The 25,101-nt window shown below is 45.3% G+C and overlaps 1 protein-coding gene across 1 annotated transcript in view; it reads right to left on the bottom strand.

Moving 5' to 3' along the window:
- The window catches only part of Sae1 (SUMO1 activating enzyme subunit 1), a 54,329-nt gene that overhangs the window by 11,941 nt on the left and 17,287 nt on the right, over positions 1–25,101 (bottom strand). The window contains exons 5-6 of the mRNA XM_028854902.2: positions 23,947–24,046; positions 15,778–15,883 (exon numbers count right to left, since the gene is read on the bottom strand). Coding sequence (XP_028710735.1) covers positions 15,778–15,883; positions 23,947–24,046 — 206 coding nt within the window. The remainder of the gene's footprint in view (positions 1–15,777; positions 15,884–23,946; positions 24,047–25,101) is intronic.

Here is a 25,101-nt window from a genome sequence, read left to right as displayed (position 1 = left end):
CTCAAAAGCCAAAAATAAATAAAATGTCATTATGACAGGGGCTAGGGATGTGCCCAGCAATAATGTATTTATCCACCAGGGGCCAGGCCCTGGGTTCCATCTCCAGCATAGAAGCAAGAACTAGTCAGTCAAATACTGTATTTAATGTGATCACCAAAGCCACCCAAAACAAAGCAGCACACACACAAGTATTTATTTAATAGAAGACAATTGGGTGTCACAAACTAGCCCCAATACAAGCTTCAAAATTGGCTCAACTGAAGGTAGGGAGCTTGAACTTGTATCAAAATCCCCCTTTTCTGGGCAGACATTGTGGCCTCATCTTCCTAGTGCTCTCTGAGGAAAGAAACTCATCCATCCCCAACTGGCTCACTTAGGAAAGCTTCCTTCATTTGTTTTTTAGATACAGGGCGTCATTATGATACCCAGGCTAGTCTTAAACTCATCTACCAATGATTCCCCTGCCTCAGCCTTCTCGGTGCTGCAAATAGAGTTGGGAAGCAACCACACATTTCCAACAGGCTAATTGATATTCTCTGTCTTCCAATAAGATTTTACCATGCAGCCCAGGCTGGCCTAGACCTCTGGTCCTAATTCGTCTTCCAGTAACTAGGAATGCAGGCCTATATACTACCACACTGGGTCTCCTCCAATAGCTAGCTATCTAAGGGAAGACCACAGGCCTGACACTGAGAAATCACCCATTCAGTCCATGTGTACTGAGTGGCGCTAGGGCCGGTGCTGGGCAGGGAGGAACAAACAGAATGCTCCCCCTCCCCAGAGGATTCTCAAAAGGGTGACCAACAAAAACCACACAGGGACTAGCATGGCCAACTCCAGAAGCTCTGAAAGCCTAGGGGTGCCAGGGAATGCTTTTCTCAGCAGCCAGTCTCCCCCACTGGCAGAGCCACACATGCTTAGTTCCTTCTGCTAGGCTGCATCTTCTCTGTGCCAAGGTCATCTCAGGCCCAGAGAGCTGGCAAGTTAGAAGGCAGCACAGAATACCAATGAACAGCCACATGGCTAAAGTCTCTTTTGGAAAACTGGACACCCAAGAACACTTAGTCAAGGTATTTAAGCCCCAAGGATAGTGTGTGGTTCAGTGTGAACACACCAAAAAGATGCCTGCCAGTTCTGTCATTCCCTCCCAGTGTGGCACCCTAACTCACATGCCCCGGAGCAGCCAGCACTGGCTCGGGTCACTTATTCATTTGTGTTACAAGTCGATTTGGCCCCTTTCCTTTCTTTTTCTATTTCACTCTTTTCACCTCAGTTTCTCTTTTTTCTTTAAGATGGTGTCAGTTGGATGGTAGTAGCATACACCTTTAATCCCAACCATCAGGAAGTAGAGGCCAGCCTGGTCTACAGAGCAAGTTTCAGGACAGTCAGGGCTACACAGAGAAACCTTGTCTTGAAACAAACCAACAAAAAAACAACGCAAGGGACTGGAGAGATGGTTCAAGTGGTTAAAGGTACTGATGCTCTTCCGGAGGATCCAGGACTCCCAACCTCCAGTTCCAGGGGAATAAGATATCTTCTCCTATCCTCCAAGGACACTGTGCATGCCTGTAATCCCAGAACTCTGGTGATAGAGGCAGAACTTCAAAGCCATCCTCAGTCAATCTCAAAAACGAAGAAACAAGCAGCCCTTTGAGTGGCATAGGCCTATAACCCCATCATTTTGGAGGTGAAGGCAGGACCATTACAAGTCCAAGGTCATCTTTTACTACACAGTAGTTAATGCCAGCCTGGACTACAGGAGACTCTACCTCAAATAACCCAAAACCACATCTCTTGGAGGCCAATGTTGTACCCGAAGCTCATAGGTAGTAGGACACAGCTTGTGGCAGAGGACAGGGGTCCCTGGAGGCTACTCTGAGCTGGTGGCCTCTCTTCATCTACTCAGATCAGTGCCCAGTGTTTTCCTATTGACCTCAAGTCCAGTCTCAGCAGCATCAGTCCATGCACATGTATACTTATTTTAGTAACACTCTCTGAGCCCAGGTCTCCACCCCAGGCCTCAGATGGGCTCCCTACAATCGACAAATGACATGCTTACTAGCCCCTGCTTGATGCCAGAGCCATAGTGGTCTTCCTGAAGATGCTCAGATGCCCTGTGTGAGCTCCAAGACCTGCCCACAGCTTCCCACAGTGTTCACATGATAAAACCTTGGTTCCTAGCTTGCATGACTGGGAAGCCAATAGGCTGTTGAAGGTATACCTGATAGGGATTATGGAATCCAAATCTCCACCTCCTTTGCTTCCTGGCTATGACATCCGTGAAAGGTTTTGCTCAGCTATGCACACCCATGGTGGTATCCTCAGTCAGTTCCAAGAGCCTGGACCCTCCCCCACACTTTTTTTTTTGAGAGGATCACATTATGCAGCCCTGATGGTCACAAACTGACTAGGCAGGCCACAATGGCCCAGAACTTGCAGTTATCCTCCTGCCTCTACCTCCCCAGTACTACCATACTAGGATCTTCTTCTCTAAACAGTTTACTACCTCAAGTTATTTGTTATAATGACAGAAAGCTAGCTCTTCACCCTTTCATCCCTCCAATAAAACTTCATCAATGCCCTTATGATGAATCAGCTCAAAAGAGAGAAAGACACTGTCTCTCACTGTCAGTCTCTCACTTGCTTTTGAAAAACTTCCCGACAGCCACATGAAAGCTGTTGATGGGTTAAGGAGAAGACCAATTCTCAGAAATGACTCAAAATAAGATGCCCTTTTTTGCCTATCAAATTACACCGAGATTACTCAAGCAAAAGGTAGAGGACCTGTATCTCATCTGGTGCTCAACAGAGCCAGGAACGCTCAGCGAATCACACAAAACATGCTAATAAGTCCCTACACTAGAAGCTCTAGGAGCACCACAAGCTAGAGGCCTGGGCTAGGCAGGGGTACACAAGACTTTCAAAAAGGTTCTTCACACAAGGTCATGTCATAGCACTTGACTGATTATGCCCAAATGTTCACCACCACGTTATTTATACCACAATAAACCTGGGACTAATCTCAGTAATAGGATGCTAACTTTGAACAGAACAGAGTATCCTGAAGCTACTAAAATCTTCAAGCTAAATTTTTAGTCACATTTCTATCAACAATTGGATTAAAATCTATGACACTCCCATTCAAATTCCAGTCTCTGCCAGAGACTATTTTTCTGTCTATAAATGATTCCTGAGTGACTCTTACCTTTAATGGGGACATTCTAACTAGCATAAAAAGATCGTAATTAATGAAGGAAACAAAACTAAACAAAACAGAGGCGAACACAAAGGCGAACAGTGTTTTGTATGGACACAGCCCATGAGCGGCGTCCAGCCTGGCCAGCGCACAGCAGTCACACAATGCCTATGACAGGCCTCTGCACTCACCCAGTCTGCCTGGTCACAAGCAGCAGGGAAAGAGAGCCTTTTCTCCAGCCCCACTGGAGTGGCACGTGGCCTTGAATCACACTTGAGAGGGAAGATGGCACAGGACACTCCCGTGACTACTATCTGACAGTCAGAGAAAAGATGTGAGGCTCTAACAAGGCTGCAGCTGGGCCTGGGGCTTGTCAACAGCTCCCAGGCAGATGCTGGGAAGTGGGGGCAGGGGCCATGACCTGCAAAGAAAAAACAAGGCAAGTGGCTGACAATGTGGCTCATTATTCTATCTGATCGTGGTAGGTCTCAGTTTTCCCATCTTTGAAAGCGGTGTAAGACAAGGTCCCAGAGTTCAGATAAAAGAATGGGTCCTTCCATTGGCAGCATTCAGAGTCTCACCATCAGGGTCACTGAACAGTCTCACGGTACTTTTGAGGTGATGCTTAAACAGGTACTGGGGACACAAGCTTTGCTCAGTTGTTCTCTGACAGCACCCAGCCTTTCAGACTCAGACTTCCCCATGTGAGAATGGAGTATGATCTGCCCTTGTGTGGGCATGAAGCTAACAGTCACTGGTGAAGCATGCCGCCAGGAACTACTTACTAGGACACACCACGACTCAGCCTTCATGAAGGGACCTGTGGCTCTGGACCTGTTTTCCTGCACTAAGCACTCGTCTTCTCACCTGAGGCTGCTGGAGGGTCACCCCTCTTCCTTCCCTGGATGGTAATGCCTTCCTCCTTTCTCAATGACTGTGGTCTCTCAAGTCTACCACTGATAACAAAGTGCTGCACAGACACAAACATCACCACTGCTTTTGCCTACAGAGTATTTTTAAACATCTGTGGTCACGACGACGACGACGACAGCAGACCAACAGCAGTCCGTTGTTACCCCATTACCACAGTGTCTCCCGGCTCACCGTTCCTGGGAGTTCTCGTCATTGCTGGGCACCAAACCCCCACTACGGAGCACCATGCTCAGATAGTGCTGCCTGCCCGTGGCCTGTTTGGCAAAGGCTATGAGTTTTCTTTTTTCTTTTTTTCTTTTTTCCGGAGCTGAGGGCCGAGCCCAGGGCCTTGTGCTTGCTAGGCAAGCGCTCTACCACTGAGCTAAATCCCCAACCCCATGAGTTTTAAAATAAGAAATTTCTTCTAAAGAGGATCCATCCCACATCAGGTGGGGATCTAAGTAACATGACTTGAGACTAAAGAAAACAAGCAGCAGTTTCCTTTCAGGAATTAAAACAAAATGTTACTAAAATATTTTTTTAGAAACCAAAGAAAATAGAATGATTTCTAACATGAAAATTGGGAGTGACCGATTACCACGGTCCTTCTCATTGTGAAAGGAGAAAGCAGGATCCATGAAAACCCAGAGGTGCTCAATGGCAGGAAGCCACAAACACTATAGTACACAGCGAAGTGCAGACCCAAACATCTTTCAAATCCAACATACTTCAGTACTTTTTTCTTGTTAAAAGCCTAACTGTATTAGTTTAATACATACGAGTGTTTTGCCTGCATGTATATATGCACAATGTATGTATACATGTGCATAATGTTATGTACATGCCTAGTACTCACTGAAGTCAGAAGGTGTCAGATCCCCCAGGACTGGAATTACAGGAGTTTGTAAGCCACCAAGTGGGTGATGGGAATCAAACTCAGGTTCTCAGAAGAGCAGCTGGTGCTCTCAATTGCTGAGGTCTCCCCAGCACCAACTTCAAGTACTTTCTATGGGAAGAAAGTAGCTGTAAGCCCCAGACTTGGTTGGCTAAGTTTAGAAACCAAGAACATGCAGCTGCCTTAGAAAGACATTATCTTCCCCATAGGTCAGTGCCCAGCACAGCCACAAGTTCCTAGCTGTTTGATGGTGCCTGAGTGTAGGCAGTCAGGCCAATAGCGGCAGTAATCCTCCCTCCAAAAGGGCAGTCCCGCTCTTCGAAGTTTAGATACATTTCCTGGCTGTGGCACAGTGGGAAAATGGCCAAGAGTCTACTATGCAAATTACCTCTTCTAGCCTGCTTCACAAGGGCCTAGAATAAACTAATGTAGCAACAGAGTAAGAATTGGTCTGAATCTCCAAATTTGGGACAGGTGCCAAGAGACCTCAACCAGTCCCCATTTAGCAAGCAGCACTGTATCAGACCAGTGCTAGACAAGCAAGAAGCTTCATTTAGCCAGCTCTTGTCTAGAAGGTGCTATCGGATCAGAGGAAGGAAACCTAACTTAAACACAAGGAGAGGGAAATGGGAAGCTGAGTATCGAGGACAAGTATGAAGTGCTAAGGACAAGAAGAGGAACAATTACAGCATGGGCTTGCAGATGCCTCCTGGGGAGAAAAGATGTTTAAGTAGGACAGAGGTACAGAGTTCCAGGAGAAGATGGCCAGCAGACTGTGGGATGCAAGTATGTACCTATAGTTAGAACTGTTTTCTGAAGAAAAGGTGAATTATAGAGCTAGGGACATGCTTAGTGGTAGAGAGTCTAGAACTGGGTAGTGGGGACTCTTTGTGGGATAAAATGGGGATCCCAGAAATGTCTGGATACCTAGATGGGCCAATGTGGTGATAAGGAGGTGGCCAGCCATCTCTCTGGGAATAAGTGTGAGAAGGAGATTCACCTAGGATAAGCTTCAGCTTTGTCCATGTGGTTCATGTTGCTGCTCACCAGGTGTGTGAAGGGGCTGCCAATGCCCATTTTTTTGAGACAAGGTCTTACTATGTATTCCTGGCTAGCCTGGTCTATATAACAAGTTCTAGGATAGCAATGGGTATCTAGAGATACTGTCTCCAAAGAGAAAAGGAAGAGAATGTAGTAAATGGGTTAGAACAGAACTCAAGCACAATCCAGAGCATACTGGTTTTTAACAGATTGAGTATGCATGAATTTTTTCTCCCCCTTAAGATTCAAAAACAATTTTCTGTCATCTGGGGCTGGAGAGAAGGCTCAATGTTTTTCTCTGTGTAACAGCCCTGGCTGTCCTAGAACTCACTATGTAAGTCAGGCTGGCCTCTGCCTCCCCAGTGCTGAGATTGAAGGCTTGTGCCACCACCACTACCAAGTTGAGCAGTTGCTGTTCTTGAAGAAAATCTTGGGTATGATTCCTAGTACCCATATTAGGCTATACCACCATCCTTTCAATCTAGTTCCAGAAGCCTCAATTCCTCTTCTGGCCTCCAAGAACAGCAGGCATGAATTCATAATGCACATACATACATGAAGGCAAACACTTATATACCTAAAATAACAGCAATATATCTTTTTGTTGTTATTGTTTTGTCCCAGACAGGGTAGTCCTGGCTGCCCTGGAATTTGCTCTGTAGACCAGGCTGGCCTGAACTCAGAGATCCACCTGCCTCTGCCTCCCGAGTGCTGGGATTAAAGATATGCACCACCCTGCCCAGCTTACAGCAACGTATCTTTAAAAAAATTTTTCTTGAAAATAATTTTACATGTACATCTGTACATGTGAGTGCACCAAGAGGGCGTAAGATCCCCTGAAGCTGGCATTACATACAGATGGTTGTGAGACATATTGGCACTTCAAATTGAACTCTGGTCCTGTGCAAGGGTAGCAAGCCATTTTAGCCTGTGAGCCATCATGTCCAGTTCCTTGTGTTTATCTTGCCCATACTCAGGAGAGGAAGGAGGTGAGGAAGGAGGTGACTCACCCTATCCACCCTTTGCACTCTACTCTACTCTTTGTATCCCTTAAGGCCCCACTCCTTTGATTTTGATGAGGTTGGGTCTTGCTGCAGTCACCACCAGTTGTTGTTTATAGGCACATGTGTGCTCCCTGTAGTCTCCCCAACGCCAGTATTTGGTAGACATAGAAATCTTTTATAGAGAAAGTACCTTATGGACAACCCTCTCTCTCAACACATCACACAAGCTTTGCTCTGTTATTTTAGAAAAGAAACACAACTCTTTTCCAGAGATGAATGTAAGCAGGAATCTCATCTTAAGATCCCCATCTTCTGCTCAGGAGAGATAACGATGCACTGCTGAACAAGGCTTTGAGGCTGGAGACACAGCACAGTGACCAACTGCTTATCTAGTACAGTCAGGGTCATGGGACAGGGACGGGGTGGACAGAGAACCCATGGACATAAACAAACACCTTTCTAGGGACCTAGCATGACGTCCTGTGTTCAGCACTGGCACCTTTCTATGTGCTGACTTGGGTTTTTAGAGCTCTTACTTTTTAAAGGTTTTTAAATTTTAATTATGTATCTGTTTATCTGTGTGTGTGTATGTGGGAGGGAGCGGCAGTGGTATGTGCTTGTGAGTGCAGGTGCCCTCAGAGACCAGAAATGTTGGATCACCTGAAGCTAGAGTTACAGATAGTTAATTGCTCATCACTCCAGACTTCTCTCTCTCTCTCTCTCTCTCTCTCTCTCTCTCTCTCTCTCTCTCTCTCTCTCTCTCTCTCTCTCTCTCTCTCTGAGACAAGTTCTTGTGCTACAGCCTAGGCTAGATTTGCTCTTATAGCAATGCCTGACTTTAAAAAAGAAAAGAATGCAAGTGATCTTCATGCTTCCATCTCTCTGGTAATAGTAGTAGAAGCACAACACTCTGCCCAGCTCAAGGTTTTTTCTTTTTAAGTTATTTTACGTGCGTGTGCTAGGATTTGAACTGAGGTCCTCTTAATTAACTGGAGAGGAAGTGCAACTATCCATTGAGCCATCTGAGCAGCTCCAGTTTTTTTAAATGCCTGTCACTCTTAATGCCCACCATTCTTAAGCACTTTCATACTTTCTGTCACAGCAGGATGTTACAAGCTCACCTGTAATTTTCCTATCCCAACTCTGGAATCATCCATTTCTCTGAGAAGCCTTGGTTCTACTTAGTGGAAAAAGATAGCAACTACTGTGCTCTAAGTGAGCAAGGTCAGTCCTTCCAAGGTGCCTTTGCATTTAAGCCTTTTACGCAGATCTAAGAAACACACCCGCAGAAGAGCCAATGAATACATGTACACACTGGTCCACTTCTAGATCTGCAGATGATAAACCTCCAATCCCACCCACTCTCCCAGGGTTCCTTCTAGACTGTCCTGCCTTTCATACACACAATGTTCTGCTAGGAAGAAAACCTGGCTGTCCTCATGCACACTGGTTACCTACTTGCTCACTCCTGAACACATATAAGATCCTGTCTCAACAAACAATAAACCCACTGCATTCAAGGTTTCCAGGAGCTTCCTTTTGTTCCTGTTTCAGCATAATACTGTTAGTTACAAAATACGTACCTAGGACATGTTTAGATTAAAATAGGTGACTGAGGCTTTGTTTGAGGTAGGGCTTCTTTCCCTTTTGTAGGGGTCTCACTTGAGAACTTTAGAAAGATATCAGGAAGCAAGTCACCCTGTTATTCTAAGCCAGCAGGAGGAGACATAATTGATTTGCACTTTCTGAAGATTCTCCGGTTGGTTCTGATACCCTATCCAATGGGAAGCCATGGTCATTACACCCTGCCCTGGCTTCCAGCTGCGGTGTATAATCTTTCTCTTTACCTCTTAGCAAAATCTGTTCAAGACTATATGTATCTGTAGAGGTGCCTTGCCTACACTCCCAGTTCCTGGAATGCTCTTAACAGTCTGCTTTTGATCGCTGCAGAGTAATTTGGTCATACTGAACACCAACACGACAGAGCAGTTTGTTCTAGAACCCACATTAGGGCTTTCCTCACGAGGTGTTAGTGTGTGAAGCCATGGCTAAGGAGATCGATTTCTCCTCCTCCGATTCTCAGCTACAGATCTTGCAAACACCAGATGCACCCCAAATGTTTGATCTTGGGTTATTTTGCCTTTAGTTCTGAGGCTGGAGTATGTGCTAAGTATTTTTCCACAGCTCATTAGAACAGACTGAGAGTGAGGACAGCAGGACCCTAGGATAGTAACTCATCATGAGATGTGGTCCATTCCTTCCTGCTCTCGGCTAAGCCTGCGTGTTACTGTCCATGTTGGTAAGTGAACAGTTTCCATACTAGAGCTCTATTTTTAGCACTCCTGTTATGATAAACTCACAGTAACCTCAAAAAGAACAAATCAAAGTCAACTTTTTGCCACAGGAAACCAGCTCACACTTAAATGTTTTGCAACATACCATGGGAGAATAATAAAAAGATGGGCTCTTTCTGCTCACAGATGGAGAGGAGGACAGCTCTCAAGATAGTGGAAAAACGCAGCAGGAAGCATTCAGTCTGACCACTATTGTATTAGACAAACTGGAAAAACACCCAGTTCCCAAACATCACACACACACACACACACACACACACACACACACACACACACACACACACACACACACGGACAGCAGAGCAGCATGAAACTCTGTAAGCACCCAGCCAAGAACACACTGGACATCAAGCCTGGTATATGCCAGCCTTAATGGCATTATTACCCCAGCTACCTGAGAGACTGAGGTAGGAGGACCACAACCTCAGGGATATCTTAAGATAACCTAGTGTCTTAAAATTATTATTTTTTTTTTTCTGAGACAGGGTTTCTCTGTGTAGCTTTGCGCCTTTCCTGGAACTTGCTCTGTAGACCAGGCTGGCCTCGAACTCACAGAGATCCGCCTGCCTCTGCCTCCCGAGTGCTGGGATTAAAGGCGTGTACCACTGCCACCCCAGCAAAAAAACAATTTTTAAAATTTAAAAAAAAATTAATTTTGACGGGCGGTGGTCGTGCACGCCTTTAATCCCAGCACTCGGGAGGCAGAGGCAGGCGGATCTCTGTGAGTTCGAGGCCAGCCTGGTCTACAGAGCAAGATCCAGGACAGGCTCCAAAACTACACAGAGAAACCCCCCGCCCAAATTGTTTTGTGTGTATGGGTGTCCTGACTACATGTATGTCTGTACCATGTATATGCCTAGTGCCCTCAGAGACCAGAAGAACATCAGATCCCCTGAAACTGGAGTAACAGACAGCTGTGGGCTGCCACGAGGGTGCTGGAAATCAAAGCCAGGTCCTCTGCAAGAGCAGCCAGTGCTTTTAACTGGTAAGCCATCTTTCCAGCTTCTAGAATATTTTCGTTCAAGGGCTAGAGCAGTGTGGTAGAACACTTATACACATAAGGCTGGCCCTACCTTCAACACCAAGTAAGGGCAGAGGAGCATAAAGAAAAGAAGTCTTGCCAGTGCCCAGGGAGCAGATAGCAAGAGGATACTGCAGGGAAACCAGCATGTGAACAGTTCTCATTCTAAAGTGAAACAGATGAGCAGACAATCAGTAACCAGTCACTCATACAAAAATAGTCATTTGTCTAGTGCCCAACGTTTTCCACTAGGCATGGGGGAAATGAGATCAGGTTCTTCTTTCTTTCTCAGGGATGCATCACAGCCAAACACCCTGTCTGTCCTCACTGGTCACTATCAGGTGACATAAAGTCATCACGAGCTCTTATGTGTCACATTCTCAGATCTAGAAAAACCAAAAACTACTTACACATCTTTCCAGATCAGCTGGGCATAGATGATGGTATGTCATCCAGCCAACAGGAGAAGAACAAGGCCACTCATAGGTCCAAAGATCCTTCAGTATCATTTAAGCTATCACATAAAAATAGCAAATTAGCTGGGTGTGGTAGGAGGAGGAGAACCTGGAGTTCAAGGCCAACCAGACCAAACTACAAGTACTGTTCTTCCAGCACTCACACCAGGAGGCCTCAAATACTATCTGTTAACTCCAGCTCCACTGGATTCCACACTCTCTTCTGGCCTCTGAGGGCTCCCACACTCATGTGCACATACTGACACACAAAACTGAAAAACTCAAACAAAAATACCAAATTGCAGCCGGGCGGTGGTGGCGCACGCCTTTAATCCCAGCACTCGGAGGCAGAGGCCAGCCTGGGCTACCAAGTGAGTTCCAGGAAAGGCGCAAAGCTACACAAAGAAACCCTGTCTTGAAAAAAAAAAAAAAAAAAAAAAAAAAAAACCAAATTGCACACACAGACTAAGCAGCTTAGGTATAAAACCCCAAGCTCCCTACTTCTCCCAGGCCCTGGTTCTTCACAACACACGGGCGTACTCATCTTTCTCTAGACATCCCACATACCCTCTCTTCCTGGACCTTGCTTCCTTGATAGCCACTGTATGCCCACATCTGCATGGTCCTGATTTTCTTTCCTTTTTCATTTATTATTATTGTGTGGGGCATGTGTATGCACAGAAGCTGGAGGGTATCTCTGTAAAATTGGTTGTCTTTTTCCATCATTATGTGGATTCTAGGGATCAAACCCGGGTCTCAAGAGATACTACCCGCTACTACCCACTGAGCCACTCTGCCCCCTTTGTGTATGTGGCTGTGTGAATGCAATGCCTATGGAAGCCAGACAGAATAGGGTGTTGGATCCCCCTGAAACTGGAGTTACAGGCAGCTATGAGCTGCCAGATATGGGTCCTCTGGAAGAGAAGCAAGTACTGTTAACTCCAGCCATCTGTCAAGCACCCTGCTTTTCTAGAGGTGCTACAATTAGAACTGTATGGAGTATCCAGATACAGAGGGGACAAAGGCCTGGTCTGCTCTCTGATGAACTATATATAAGACTTCCTTTTCTTTTGGCAGTTCCAGGGGTCCAACCTGGAGCTTCATGCATGTGAAGGTGCTCTACCACTGAGCCCTGGCCTCAGCTCAATGCCTTATTCTTATATTCATACAACTGTATCTTTTAAAATTCTTGCTTGGTTACTAATAATCACAACTCTTTTTCCTTTAATTAATGAAAAATTTTTTTAGATTTTGTGTTTGAGCATTTCGCATGCATACAGCCCGTGTGCTACATGTGTGCTTGGTGCCCATGGAGTTCAGAAGAGGGTTGGATAGCCTGGAACTGGAGCTATAGATGGTTGTGCGTCACTGTGTGGGTGCTAGGAACCAAAGCCCAGCCTTCTCTAAGAGCAGTCGGTGCTCCTAACTGCTGAGCCACGTCTCCAGCCCCCAACCACAAGACTCTCATGTATATTAATCTCATTCCATTTTTCAGGGCAGCTTTCATGTGTATATTACTGGCTTTATGTTAAGCATCCTTGCCATTAACTGTGGTTGGAATCTTGAGTAAAGAAGTCAATTTGCTGCTGAGTGGTAGTACCACACACCTTTAATCCCAGCACTCATAAGGCAGAGGCAGAAGGATCTCTAAGTTCGAAGCCAGCCTGGCCTACAGATCAAATTCCAGGACAACCAGGGATACAGAGAAACCCTGCCTTAAGGCAGATTAGGGGAGGCAATTTGCCTTTGGGGGAGTTTGTTTACTCAGCTATGAGATGACAGGAAGAAATTAACTGACCAGTCTCTTAAATCTGAATTCTAAATAATCTAATGAAATACGAGTTCATTTGTATATTTATCTTTGTACATTTTTATACTTCAAACAATTCTGATGTATGATTTATTAGGTCATGTATATTTTGCTTTGAGAAAGATGGTCTGTTTAACTGTGTGTTCTCTCTCTCTCTCTCTCTCTCTCTCTCTCTCTCTCTCTCTCTCTCTCTCTCTCTCTCTCTCGACAGGGTTTCTCTGTGTAACACCCCTGGCTGGCCTTGAACTCAGAGATACGCCTGCCTCTCTCTCTGGGATCAAAGGCTGTGCCACCACCTGAACTATGTGTTAGTTTCGATGCTGCTTATGGATTCTAGGGCCAGTTGCACAAGCAAGGCAGACACTCTAACCAATGGGGTGCACCCTCTAGTCCTTTCTTATTTCTTGTTTTGAGACTGGGTTTCATTAAGTTGTCTAGGACCTTGAGATCATGCTACAGTACAGAGGCCTTGAATTTGCCATCTTCCCGTGTCAGCCTCCTAAGAACCTGGGATTGCTGTCCAGTGCCACCAGTGGTTTTACTAAGAACATGTCTCAAAAAACCAGTAATTACAAAACAAAAAGTTTATCTAACATAAGGTCATGGGTTGACTATTCAGTATCATAAACAAAAAAATTACATACACAGTTCTATTAATTAATACAGACCTTCCAGCTAGTCATAGAGTCTCGTTATTATTAGAATCAATTTTTTGCCCGATCTGTTAGGTTTTTGTTTTATGTTTTGTTTTTTTTTTTTTCCTGAAGGCACAACTGGCCTTGAAGTCACAGCAATATTCTTGCCTCTGCTTCCTGAGAGCTGGGATTTGAGGTGAGCCCCACATCTGGCTACTCACTGTTTAGATTGGCAATGAAATAGTTGCCAGTGCTGTATCACGGAAAAGGAACAGGCTTTGGTGACCAATAGCCAGCTTCTAAGATCACTGTCCTTATCTTGCTCAGTAGGGTTCAGGTGTGCACTCTGCATAATGGTTCTAAATTCTCCAGAAGCTGAGGGTGAACTGCTTCACAAAAGGTAGTGAGGTGGTGGGTTTGAAGAATGCAGGCCCACACTGTGTTACTTTTCTTCTTTGCTCTCTACCAAAAGCTTTCTTTCTCTTTGGTGCTAGGGATTGAACATGAAAACCTTGTGTATGTTAGGCAAGCACTCAATACCCACCCCTTTCATAATTTGTACTGAATAGACTTGTAAGGACCTGGGAATGTAAGGATTACTCATCTCAGAAAAAAGGCAGAATAGGCCAGAAAAGTCAGGTCAGTTTTTATTCCAAACACCTGGCCTCAAGAACTATAAGTTATTAATCCCAGCACTTGGCAGGCAGAGGCAGATGGATCTCTGTGAGTTCAAACCCATTCTGGTTAAGATAGTGAGTTCTAGGATAGCCAGCCAGAGCTACAAAAAGAAACCCCTGCCTTAAATGAGTAATATAAATGAAAATCAAACTAATGACCATCTCTGCTCCTTAGGAGAGTGCTGTGATGTTGAGACAGATGGAACTGCCCCCCTTCGAAATTGCCTTTTCAGACACAACATCCTTTTTTCTTATCCTTTTTGAAATAGCCTCCCCATTTCTGAGGCTAGCTTTGAACTTGTTACAATTCTCCTGTCTCAGCTTCCCCAGAGCTAGGACTACGGGTGTAAGGCTAGAGCTTGCACTGACATTTCCAGTGGCTCAACTTCTGCCATGGGAGCTGTTGTGGGGATGTTTAGTGACATCACTCACCACCAGAACCAGAACCACAAACAGTCCAGGTCAGACTCCGGGCTTCTTCCTAAGCAATTGTTAGAAAGGGTTTCACCATACCCACAAATGCTGCAAACTGGTAGCTACCGCTTCCTGTGCAGACGCAGGGCTTGCAGAGAGCCCCGGCCCAGGAGCAGGTGCTGCTCACAGCACAGCTGGCACTTCTTCCACACAAGGTCCCGCAGTCCTTAGGGAGGCATTTCTCACATGCCTGACACTCATTCCTCCTTAACCCACTTAAATATTTCTAGATGAATGGACACTCAGGATGTTAAAATAGTTCACCCCCTGAAATTCCCTACCCTGTCCTTTTCCTGATTTTGAGACAAATTTTCACGTAGCTGAGGCTGTTAGTGAACTCACTAGGTAACCCAGGATGAGTTATACGATCCTCCTGTGTCTGAATCCCAAGTGCTAGGATTATAGGCAAATGTCACCATGTCCCAGCAATTAGTTTTTAAATGGTATTTTAAAAACTGAACCTCGATGGGGTTAGAGAGACGGCTCAGCAGTTTTAACACCTGCTGCTCTTGCAGAGGACTTAGGTTTGGTTCCTAGCACTGGCTCACAATCACCCATAACTATAGCTCCAGGGAGTCTAGCACCCTCTTCTGCACTCTGTGGATACCAGACACAAACATTGTACTTAGGCACACACAGCACACACATACGCACAACAAAACACTCATATACGTAAACTTAAAAAAAAAAAGATTGAGGACGGGAGTGGTGGCGCTCACCTGGAGGCAGAGGCAAGCAGACCTCTGAGTTCCAGGCCAGCGTGGTCTACAAAGCAAGTTCCAGGACAGCCAAAGCTGTTACACAGAGAAACTTTATCTGGGTAGGGGGAATGGGGAATTGGGAATGGAGCCTGGCATGGTGGTGCACATCTTTAATCGCAGTATTCAGAAGGCAGAGGCAGGTGGGTCTCTGTGAGTTCAAGGCCTGCTTGGTCTAAACAGCCAGTTCTAGGATAACCTATATAGTGAAACTGTCTCAATAACTATATACTAAAATAAAATAATATATATATACTTATATAGAGACTAAAATAAAATAGATAGATATAAAATAAAATATATAGATATATACTAAAATAAAAAGTAAACAACTGAAATTGTCAGGGACAGGAACAACACTGAGAAGACAATCAGTATTTTGGTAACAAATCCATGAATACGAGAAAGGATATACTGAAAGATGGTTCAGTGAGGCTGCATCCTGCTCTGGGCTGAGATAGAAACCCACACAGCTTCAGCACTGGGTGACAGTGCAGAAGTCAAAGCTGGAGCCTGCCTGGGGTGGCTCCATCTGTAGGCCTCACCTTGCAGGAGAAAGTAGTCCGGGGCTGTGCGCTTCAAGGCGGCTTTGGCTTTCTCTCCACTCCAATCCACTTCCAGCGCCTCTTTTACAGGGCAGAAAAGCACTTTCTGTGGGAAAAGGCAGAGTGCTCAGGAACAAGCATACTGGTTTGAATCAGAGCTGAAGCTCTTTTCCAGCTCAGACAAATTTCAATATTCAAAGTCTTATTCTATGAAGCCAGTCCCCACTAAAACTCAGGAAATACTTCCTGCTTACTATAGTGACAGAAGTATGGACATGTGCTTCCTATGCGAGAAGATGACAAAGCCAATCTCCTAAGACCTTTGGTCTCACTATGTAGCTCAGGCAGAAACTATGTAGACCAGGCTGGCCTCAAACTTGCAGAGATCCTCCTGTTCCAGCCTCCCAAAGAACCAGACACAACCTGGATGAGGTGGTACACAGGACTTAATTCCAGGACCTAGGGGACTGAGGCAGGAGGATGGCAAGTTTGAGGCCAGCCAGCTTGAGCCACTACACAGCAAGACTCAAATCTCAAAAGTTAAGGGGGAAAAAAAAAAGAGTATTCTTTATAATTATGATCAAGAAAACTAAAATTTAGTCAGGCGGTGAAGGCAATCGCCTTTATTCCCAGCACTCAGGATCTCTTGAGTTCAAGGCCAACCTAGTGTACAAAGTGAGTTTTAGGATAGCCAGGGCTGTTACACAGAGAAGCCCTAACTAGAAAAAACAAGGAAGAGCCTATGTGGGCTAGAGAGAGAGCATAGCGTTAACTGCACACACTGTCCTTGCAGGGGAACTAACTTCAACTCCTAATGCCCATGTCCAGTTCCCGTAGTCCTGTAACCCCATTCCAAGAGATCTGAAGTCTCTGGCCGGCACCTGCACAGGCATCTAAATACACACGTAATTAAAAATAAAATAAACTGGATCCCTGCCCCCCACCCCACCTCACCCTGCCCCGAGACAGGGTTTCTCTGTGTAACTCTGGCTGTCCTGGAACTCACTCTGTAGTCCAGGCTGTCTCCAAACTCAGAGATCCACCTGCCTCTGCCTCCCTAGTGCTGAGATTAAAGGCTACTACCACCCAGCTAAAATAGACATTTTTTAAAAACCCAAACATCACTTACTTCTCCCTGAGTAATACAGTCCAAAAGTTGAGTCTTTCCACCCTCACACCAAGACATTTTCTGGGAAAGGAATTTCCAAGCAAGAATGTAGAGATGGCTGTCCTGGGTGAAAGGTCTAAGCAGATATTATAAGAAGGCCATCTCCACAGAAATAGTAACAGGACACTGGTTCCATCCAGTGGCTGACACAAGCAAATATTAGAATGTGGGAAGCCCAAGATTGCCTATTAGAAGAGAATTAACACACGGAACAGTAAGAAACTAGAATGACCATTGTGCTGAGAGGTATTGGTATGAACCCATTGAGAAATAAATGTAGCTGGTTACTGGTTAGGCATGTTGTAGGCTTGTAATCCCAGCACTTAGAGGCAAGCTGGCTAGATGCACTAGCTGAATTGGTGAGCTCCGGGTTCAAGCACATGAATTGAACACAGCTACAAGACAACCTGATTTTAACCTTAGGTAGCTTCTATGTGCAACTTTGTAGCTGCACATATGTATAACTCATATGTGAATAGGCATGGATAGTATAAATGTGGAGTACCCACTCATCCAGATTTAAAACTGATTAGAAGTTGGTGAGAAATGAGATAGAGTCGGCTCAGCAACAAAGAGCACTGACTGCTCTTGCATCAGGCTGGGGTTCGATTCTCACCATCCATAGGGCAGTTCACAACTCCAGTCCCAGGGAATCTGACCCCTCTTCTGGCCTCCATAAAAACTGCAAGGATGTGGTACACATATATTCATGCAGGCATAACACCCAAACATGTATAAAACAAAGGGGAAACATTTTATTTTGGCTTTTCAAGACAGGGTAGCCCTGGCTGTCCTGGAACTCACCGAGGACCAGGATGTCCTGAAATTGGGATATCCCCCTGCCTCTGACTCCCAAGTGTTGGGATTAAAGGCATTGCCACCACTGTCTGTTGGAAAAAATAAAACAAAAAACCCAAACAAACAAACAAAAAAACCCCACCATGGTGGGGCCTATGTATAATCCTAGTACATGGGAGGTAGAAGGCAGAAGAATGCTAACCTCAAGGTCAGCCTGAGCTATTATATAGTGAGACCCTGTCTGAAAAGAAGAAAGTATTCTAACAAATGACAACTACAAGCCGGACAATTTTCACTCAACAGCATGGCTGAAACAAAGCCCGAGGTTATCTATCAAGTGTTACTGTTACATGCTACTGGCCATGGAATGTAAATTGGTAAAAATATTCAAGAGTAATGAACAGAATATGAGAATGGTTAAGATGCCCTTATCCTAATTTTACCCTACAGAAATTAACACAATTGCCCAAGTAGATTATATACAGTCTCACATACACCAACAGAATGCTCACCACAGCAATTTCTAACAGGAAAAGTTTGCATCCCTGAATGCTACCAACAGTACATAAACAGGAGTGTACTGTTTCACACAACAGAAGCCCTGCAGCGCTGTCCAAGAGGACTTGTTATGTCATGTATGCATGCTGTGCAACTCCTATGCCAGCAGCTACAGGTACTTATTCAGCACTAAAGGTGTCTGGTTTTATGCTGTATTTAGTATTATATAGCCGTGTGTGCCTAGCAACTACCATAAAGGACAGCAAAGCTCCACAAAGACACACAAACAGATGGCCTCACCAATAATGTCGCTCTTACAAAGCAGGTGACAGCACACATGCAACATGAACTAGTTCGGAAACAGTGAAGAGATGTGGAGAGCACATCTAGATAGGGCTTACACGTGCAGACATGAGAAGAAAAGCATGGGAAGGAGACCAACTGCCGATGGCCGCTACTTACACTGCGAGAAAGGCTCAGCCACACCAGAGCTGTTTGACTTTACCTTGGTAGGATAGATGGTGCTAGCTAACAGTTTTAGTTCATGCTTAAACTCTTGTATACAAAGTTGCTTTCAGGAGCCAGGCAGTGGCGCATGCCTTTAATCCCAGCACTCGAGGGAGGCAGAGCCAGGCGGATCTCTGTGAGTTCGAGGCCAGCCTGGTCTCCAAAGCGAATTCCAGGAAAGGCGCAAAGCCACACAGAGAAACCCTGTCTCGAAAAACAAAAAACAAAAAAAAAAAGTTGCTTTCTTCTTTTTTTTTTAAAGGGTAACTTTAAAAACAAACCATTTACTTATTTACTTCAGATGTATGAATGTTGTGCACCACATGCATGCCTGATGGATCCTCTGGAACTGGGGCCCTCTGTAAGAGCTGCATGTACTCTGAAACGCTGAGCCATCTCTCCAGCCCAAGTTGAGTTGTTTGTATCTAAACTCAAAGGCAAGTAAGGATGAATGGGAACCTGCCCCCTTCAGGTGACTTTTTAATCCATTCACACTCCCTAGCAGCTCAGAGTCACCTGGTTAGTAGTAGAATAAAGCCAAGAGTACAGAAAAGGGCGGCGGACCAGTATGCTAACACTGAGAATGTGGGTGTCTAATGAAGACAGTGGTTGTTCTATTATGACTGATCATCTGCAAGGATGTGGCGTCTATCTGTACATGAAATAAATACACAGTAACATACATATTTACACATGTATCAGATACAGTGGCAACAGGTACAATGGTGCACCCTATATGCTCAGAATTCTGAAGCAGAAAGGCTGAAAGGACAAGGCCTCTTTGGGCTACAGACTGAGTTCAAATCCAGCTGGGATATCCTTTTTGAATCACTGGGAGAGGGGAAGGAGAGAGAAATGGAGGGGAGGGATCAACAACCGGACAGCCCCACCTTCCATGATTACAAAGATGATGAGGGGCTAAGCTTTTCTGTGTTCACTTCATTGGAACTGAGAAATTTTCCCCCACAAGGTAAGACACCATGCCCCATCTCAGCTAACTGTCCTCCCTAGAAAATCTGGTACCAGTATCCCACCAAACTCTGCAGATACCAGTGTATTGCATGCCTCTAAACCAGTGGTTCTCAACCTTCTTAATGCTGCCACCCTTTAATATAGTTGTTCATGTTGTGGTGACCCCAACCATAAAACTCTTCTTTTTTTGGTTTTTCAAGACAAGGTTTCTCTGTGTGGCCTTGGTTGTCCTGGAGGAACTGGCTCTGTAGACCAGGCTGGCCTTCGTGTGCTGGGATTAAAGGCTGCACCATGACCACTCAGCCACACAACTATTCTCCGTGCTACTTCACTACTGTGACGCGACCACTGACGGTCTCAGGAAACCCTGTGAAAGGGTCATTCGACCCCCACAGGTTGAGAATCTCTGCTCTGAACCAAGAAGATCTCCACACCTGGGAGGACCATTACCCTCACTGGCCTGGAGGTTACTGTCTTGACAATTCAGTGAGTCACTTCTAAGTGTTTCTGGGCAAATTCCTTATCTTCTTTGGAATTCTGTTCTCTGATGAAGTCCAAAAAACTAATGTACTGAACACAGTCCATTCCATAATCTAGGTTTAAAATGACAAAGATCTCCTTCAGGGTAGTCATTTTCTGCTATAGAAGTGCCACTACACCGAACTCTATTTATAGACTATGACTGTGCGAAGCACTGGCCTAGGACTATGGCAATAAACAAAAACTTCCCTGCCCTTAGGGACTAAAATCTAATTTTTTAAAAGATCATTTATTTGTTCGTTTGTTTATTTACTGTGTGTGCACATGGCAGTCAGAGGTCAATTTGCAGGAGCTGATTTTCTCCTTCTACCGTGTGTGTCCCGGAGATCCACCTTTGGTCCCTATACTCACTGCACTGCCGTCTCATCAGCCCAGAGAGCGAAGTCTAAAGGGAGGGTTAGGGCTGGAGCTCAGTGGTAAAGGAACCGTCTACAGCACTTAAGAGGACACGGACATGCATAGACACAGAGTAAACAAATGTATTTTTAAAACCAAAATATCAAAAAAGATGCTAACAAACTCCTGAATGCCAGCTGCCTCCAGTCAGGCCTGCCTTCCCTACTGCCCTATTTATCACAGGCACATGTGTGCTAGAAAGGCCTGAGCTTCCTAGATGTGTGAAAACCACAAGCTATGTTTTTCCTCTTTGTTTTCTGAAGTTTCTAATTTAGGAGCACACCATGTACCTTGAACCCCAAAGTGGTTTTACAACATTTGATTGAACCTAGGACAAGTGGGAGGAGAGAGGGACTCTGACAGACACCTTTCACAGGAAACAGGAAGTAGTTGCTTCCCCCACCCCATCCTGCAATCTCTGGGTAGAGCCCAACTACTTATTCTGTACAATTTAGGAAACCTTAAAATCTGGGTGGAGGAACTTAACTGGAAAGAACTTCAAAATGCCGGGGCTGCCTGGCCTGGTGGGATTCACCTTTAGGCCCAGCACTCAGAGACAGGCAGGAAGATCTGGGTGAGCATGGTCAACATTCTGAGTTCAGGTCAGCCAGGGCTGCACAATGAGAACCTGTCTCAAAAATTTTAAATAAAATAAAATCCCAAGGCCCTTTCTGCCCAAAAGGAGAAGCTGTCACTACCAGGTGGCAAAGCCACAGGCCCACACTGCCACGCCCTGGGCTTGCACTGTGTTATTGGTGAGGCACACAAAGACAAGGTCTGGAATCCAGGGGATTGTCAGAAGGAATGCGCTGCATGCCGTGCACCCTCAAGGGCTCAGGACTGGAATCCTAGCTCAACAGTCCCATTGTAACAGCTGACTAACAATGTCAGCTGGGGAATATTTTGATAGCTTCAATTTCTGCCCCTTCTAAGGAAGACACTGCACAAAAGGCAAAGTGCCGGCAGAGCCCTCAGGAATGGCACACCAAGGCTGCCAAGTACTGGCCTGGGCTCCCCACATTCTCCTCATAGTGAGATAAAGTGGCTCCCAAAAGAGGCTTCCATATCCACCCTAGAGGGCACCATCAGAAATGACTCCAGGGAAACTTCCAGCTGTGAATGGCTAACAAAGCAAGGGCTTTTTCCATTTGAATGCAAAAAGCAGACCTCAATCAGAGAAGGCCCTTAAGCCATAAACCCCTTCACACCAGGGCCAAGTGTCACACTTGTAAGAGGGTGTGATTTATAAACTGACAGAGCCGCCCACAAAGCTCCTTTTGTGCCCCTCCATTTGTTAACAATGTCTCTCCCCACCAAACTGAGGCAGCCATGCAGAGAAAGACTGACTGGGCCTCAAAAAGAAAGGACCCCAGGTTTGGGCCAAACTCTAATGTTCACTCTGGGTAATTACAGTCCTGTGAATAGACACTAAAATTAGAGCTTAATAATTCCTCTGCATCAGGCTCACAGATAAAGCTATCCCAACACAAACACAAAAGTAAGGGAAAGAAAATGCACAGCTGTCTTGCCAGAGGCCTTAGTCCCACTTCTGAGGATCCTGAATTCTATGGAACCTCAACCCCCAATGCAACTTTAACTGGACATTCCAACCAGCTGGTTTCCTTTCAACATTTAAATCTACAAGGTAAATATGAGCTTGGTCGCATCATTTTTCAGTTTAACAAAACCAACACCAGGCACTTTAAATTGTTTTCTCCAGTACAAGACTCCCTTTTCTAACACCAGCTAGAGACACCATTGCCTTCTGACCCCTTTCCTAACTGCTTTCTCCAAAATGAGATTAAACACTGCATCAGATCCAAATACTGCCTAAACCCCTAATGTAAACTTCATTAAAAAGTACACAGTGGCCCCGAGACTCAGCTGTAGAGCTTGCTAACCCAGCATGTGTTAAGCCCCTAGGTTCTATACCCAATCCTGGGAGGGGAGGACAGGGGACATCAACAAGCCACACACACAGCACCAGTGATCACTACACACATATCAAAGATCTTTCTGTTTATTTGGGAAAAAAGTAGCATGTAGCCCAGGCTAACATGGAACTGGGGCAAATGGCTTTGAATTTCTGACCCCTAGTCTTTATCTTTTTTTTTTTTTTTTTTTGGTTTTTCGAGACAGAGTTTCTCTGTATAGTTTTGGTACCTGTCCTGGAACTCACTCTGTAGACCAGGCTGGCCTCGAACTCACAGAGATCCGCCTGCCTCTGCCTCCTGAGTGCTGGGATTAAAGGCGTGCAGCGCCACCACCGCCCCGGCTTAGTCTCTATCTTCTGAATGTTGGGATTACAGGCATGAACTGCCATGCTGGGCTCATGTACCACAGGTTTAAACCCAGGTCCCAGCAAGGGCGAGCTCCAGCCCCACTCTTCATCTTTACGAGACAGGATCTATCACTGAACCTAGAACTCACTACACTGACTGGCCAGCAAGCTCCAGGAGTCCTCTTGTCTCCAACATCCGGGCACTGGGTTTAATGAGATGCCATGCTCAGCTTCCCCACCCCACCCTCCCATATCTGGGGACAAACTTGGTCATCATGCTTATATAGGAAACACTATCGACTGAGCACCTCCCCAGGTCACATGGTGGCTCACAATTGTCTGTAATTCCAGTCCAAAAGGGGTCTGACTTCTAGTCTTCTGAGAGTGCTGTCACACATGGCATGCACACACTCACACATACATACACACACGTGTACACACACACAAGTAGAACACCCATACATATAAAGGCTAAAAAAAAAAAGACTGAGCAAGACTTCAAACATGAACACCAGGTGTAGGCCAGACACACTAGCGCTCATTATGTACAAATACAGTTACCAGGGAATGAAAAGGGAGGAAAAAAATTCAAGTTTAAACTGGCTCCTTCCCAGTTAGGACCTGTACACCAATCTAAAAAGAGAAAATGATTGGGAGGGAGTGGGTGTCAAAGGAGGGAAAACATAATGACTTCTGCGCCAGACACCAGAGGGCAAAACTGATGTCTTCTATGCTAAATAAGTTACACAAGCTTGCTATGTCTGGCCACCATGGTGCTACACCAGAACAGTACCTGAAGCAATGGGGATAGGCTGCCAGAATTGTACGAGATTCCTAACTTTCTTGAAAAATCTCATTTGGAATATAAACCCATTCTCTTTGGGAGGAGCAGCATTATACCCCATTAGACGGAAGGGGCCCAGTCTCGGGCCTCCCCTCAGGGTTTACCTCATTTGCAGTTATGAAGATCCCTCTCCATGCCCCAGGGGTTCTGACCTCGGTTCTTTACCTTTTTGACCATGGTTGTCTCAGATGAATCAAGTTTTGCTCTCTTGGTATCAGGTCCATCTTCTACTCCTTGACCAACTTTGGCAACTTTGGTTTTCTCTCTAGAGTGACAAGGGAAGGAAATCAAGTTTGAACCATAAGTCACATGACTGGAAAATGAATTTTAAAAATGCTATCAGGATTTTTAAATTTTTTTTAAAAAGGATATGTATGTGCAAGGGCAAAAAAGCTGAGTTCTAGACCAGCCTGGTCTACAGAGTGAGTTCCAGGACAGCCAGGGCTACACAGAGAAACCCCATCTAGGAAAAAAAAAAAGTGCAAAATAGCTTTGGGGTCAATGAGGCATGGATTCAAATCTCACCTCAGCCACTAAAAACTGGTAAGTCAGTTAACCACTCTGGGAATAGCTGTCCCTGCTGTGATTAGGGGGAAAGGAGGGTGTAAGCAAACTCCCTAGCATAAACAAACTCCCATACACCAAAGAGACTGTTTTGCAAACATTCTCGAGGCACCATGACCTAAAGAACCAAACCTGGCCAAGTATGGTGGTGCACACCTTTAACCCCAGCACCTGGAAGGCAGAGGCAGGTGGATCTGTGAGTTCAAGGCCAGCCTGGTCTACATGAGTTCCAAGACAGCAGGGCTATTACCCAGAGAAAGTTTGTCTCAACCCCCCAAAAACAAACAAACAAAAAACCCACAACAACAAAAACAAACAAACAAACAGAATAAAGAGCCAAACCTAATTCCTCCTTCTGCTATGGGAATCTCATGCTTGAATAATCAAGCCTGCTTTTGTTATAACCGTTCAATGTATAACACTCCTAGAACCAGATCTTTCTAAGGCTTTTGTGTGACTAGGGGAGGAAATGGCGAGAAAATGTTTGACCCTTTAAAATCCCCATCCGTGTCCCCACCACCCCCACCGCCGCCTTGAGACTGAGTTTCTCCGTGTAAGTCCTGGAACTTACTCTGTAGACCAGGCTAGCCTTGAACTCAGAGAGATCCACCTGTCTCTTCCTCCCAAGTGCTGGGAATGAAGGCCTGTGCTACTACCATCCAGCTCAAAGTTTCATTTCACAGGCAAGAAACTTGTGGGTCAGAGAAAGACCAATGACTTGCTGGAGAGGCTGAACAATGAGAGCACTGCTTAGTA

This window comes from Peromyscus leucopus, chromosome 1 (genome assembly GCF_004664715.2).
Source record: "Peromyscus leucopus breed LL Stock chromosome 1, UCI_PerLeu_2.1, whole genome shotgun sequence".
Lineage (NCBI taxonomy): Eukaryota > Metazoa > Chordata > Mammalia > Rodentia > Cricetidae > Peromyscus > Peromyscus leucopus.
The sequence above is the reverse complement of the archived record's forward strand: the minus strand, read 5'-3'. Positions and strand labels throughout refer to the sequence as shown.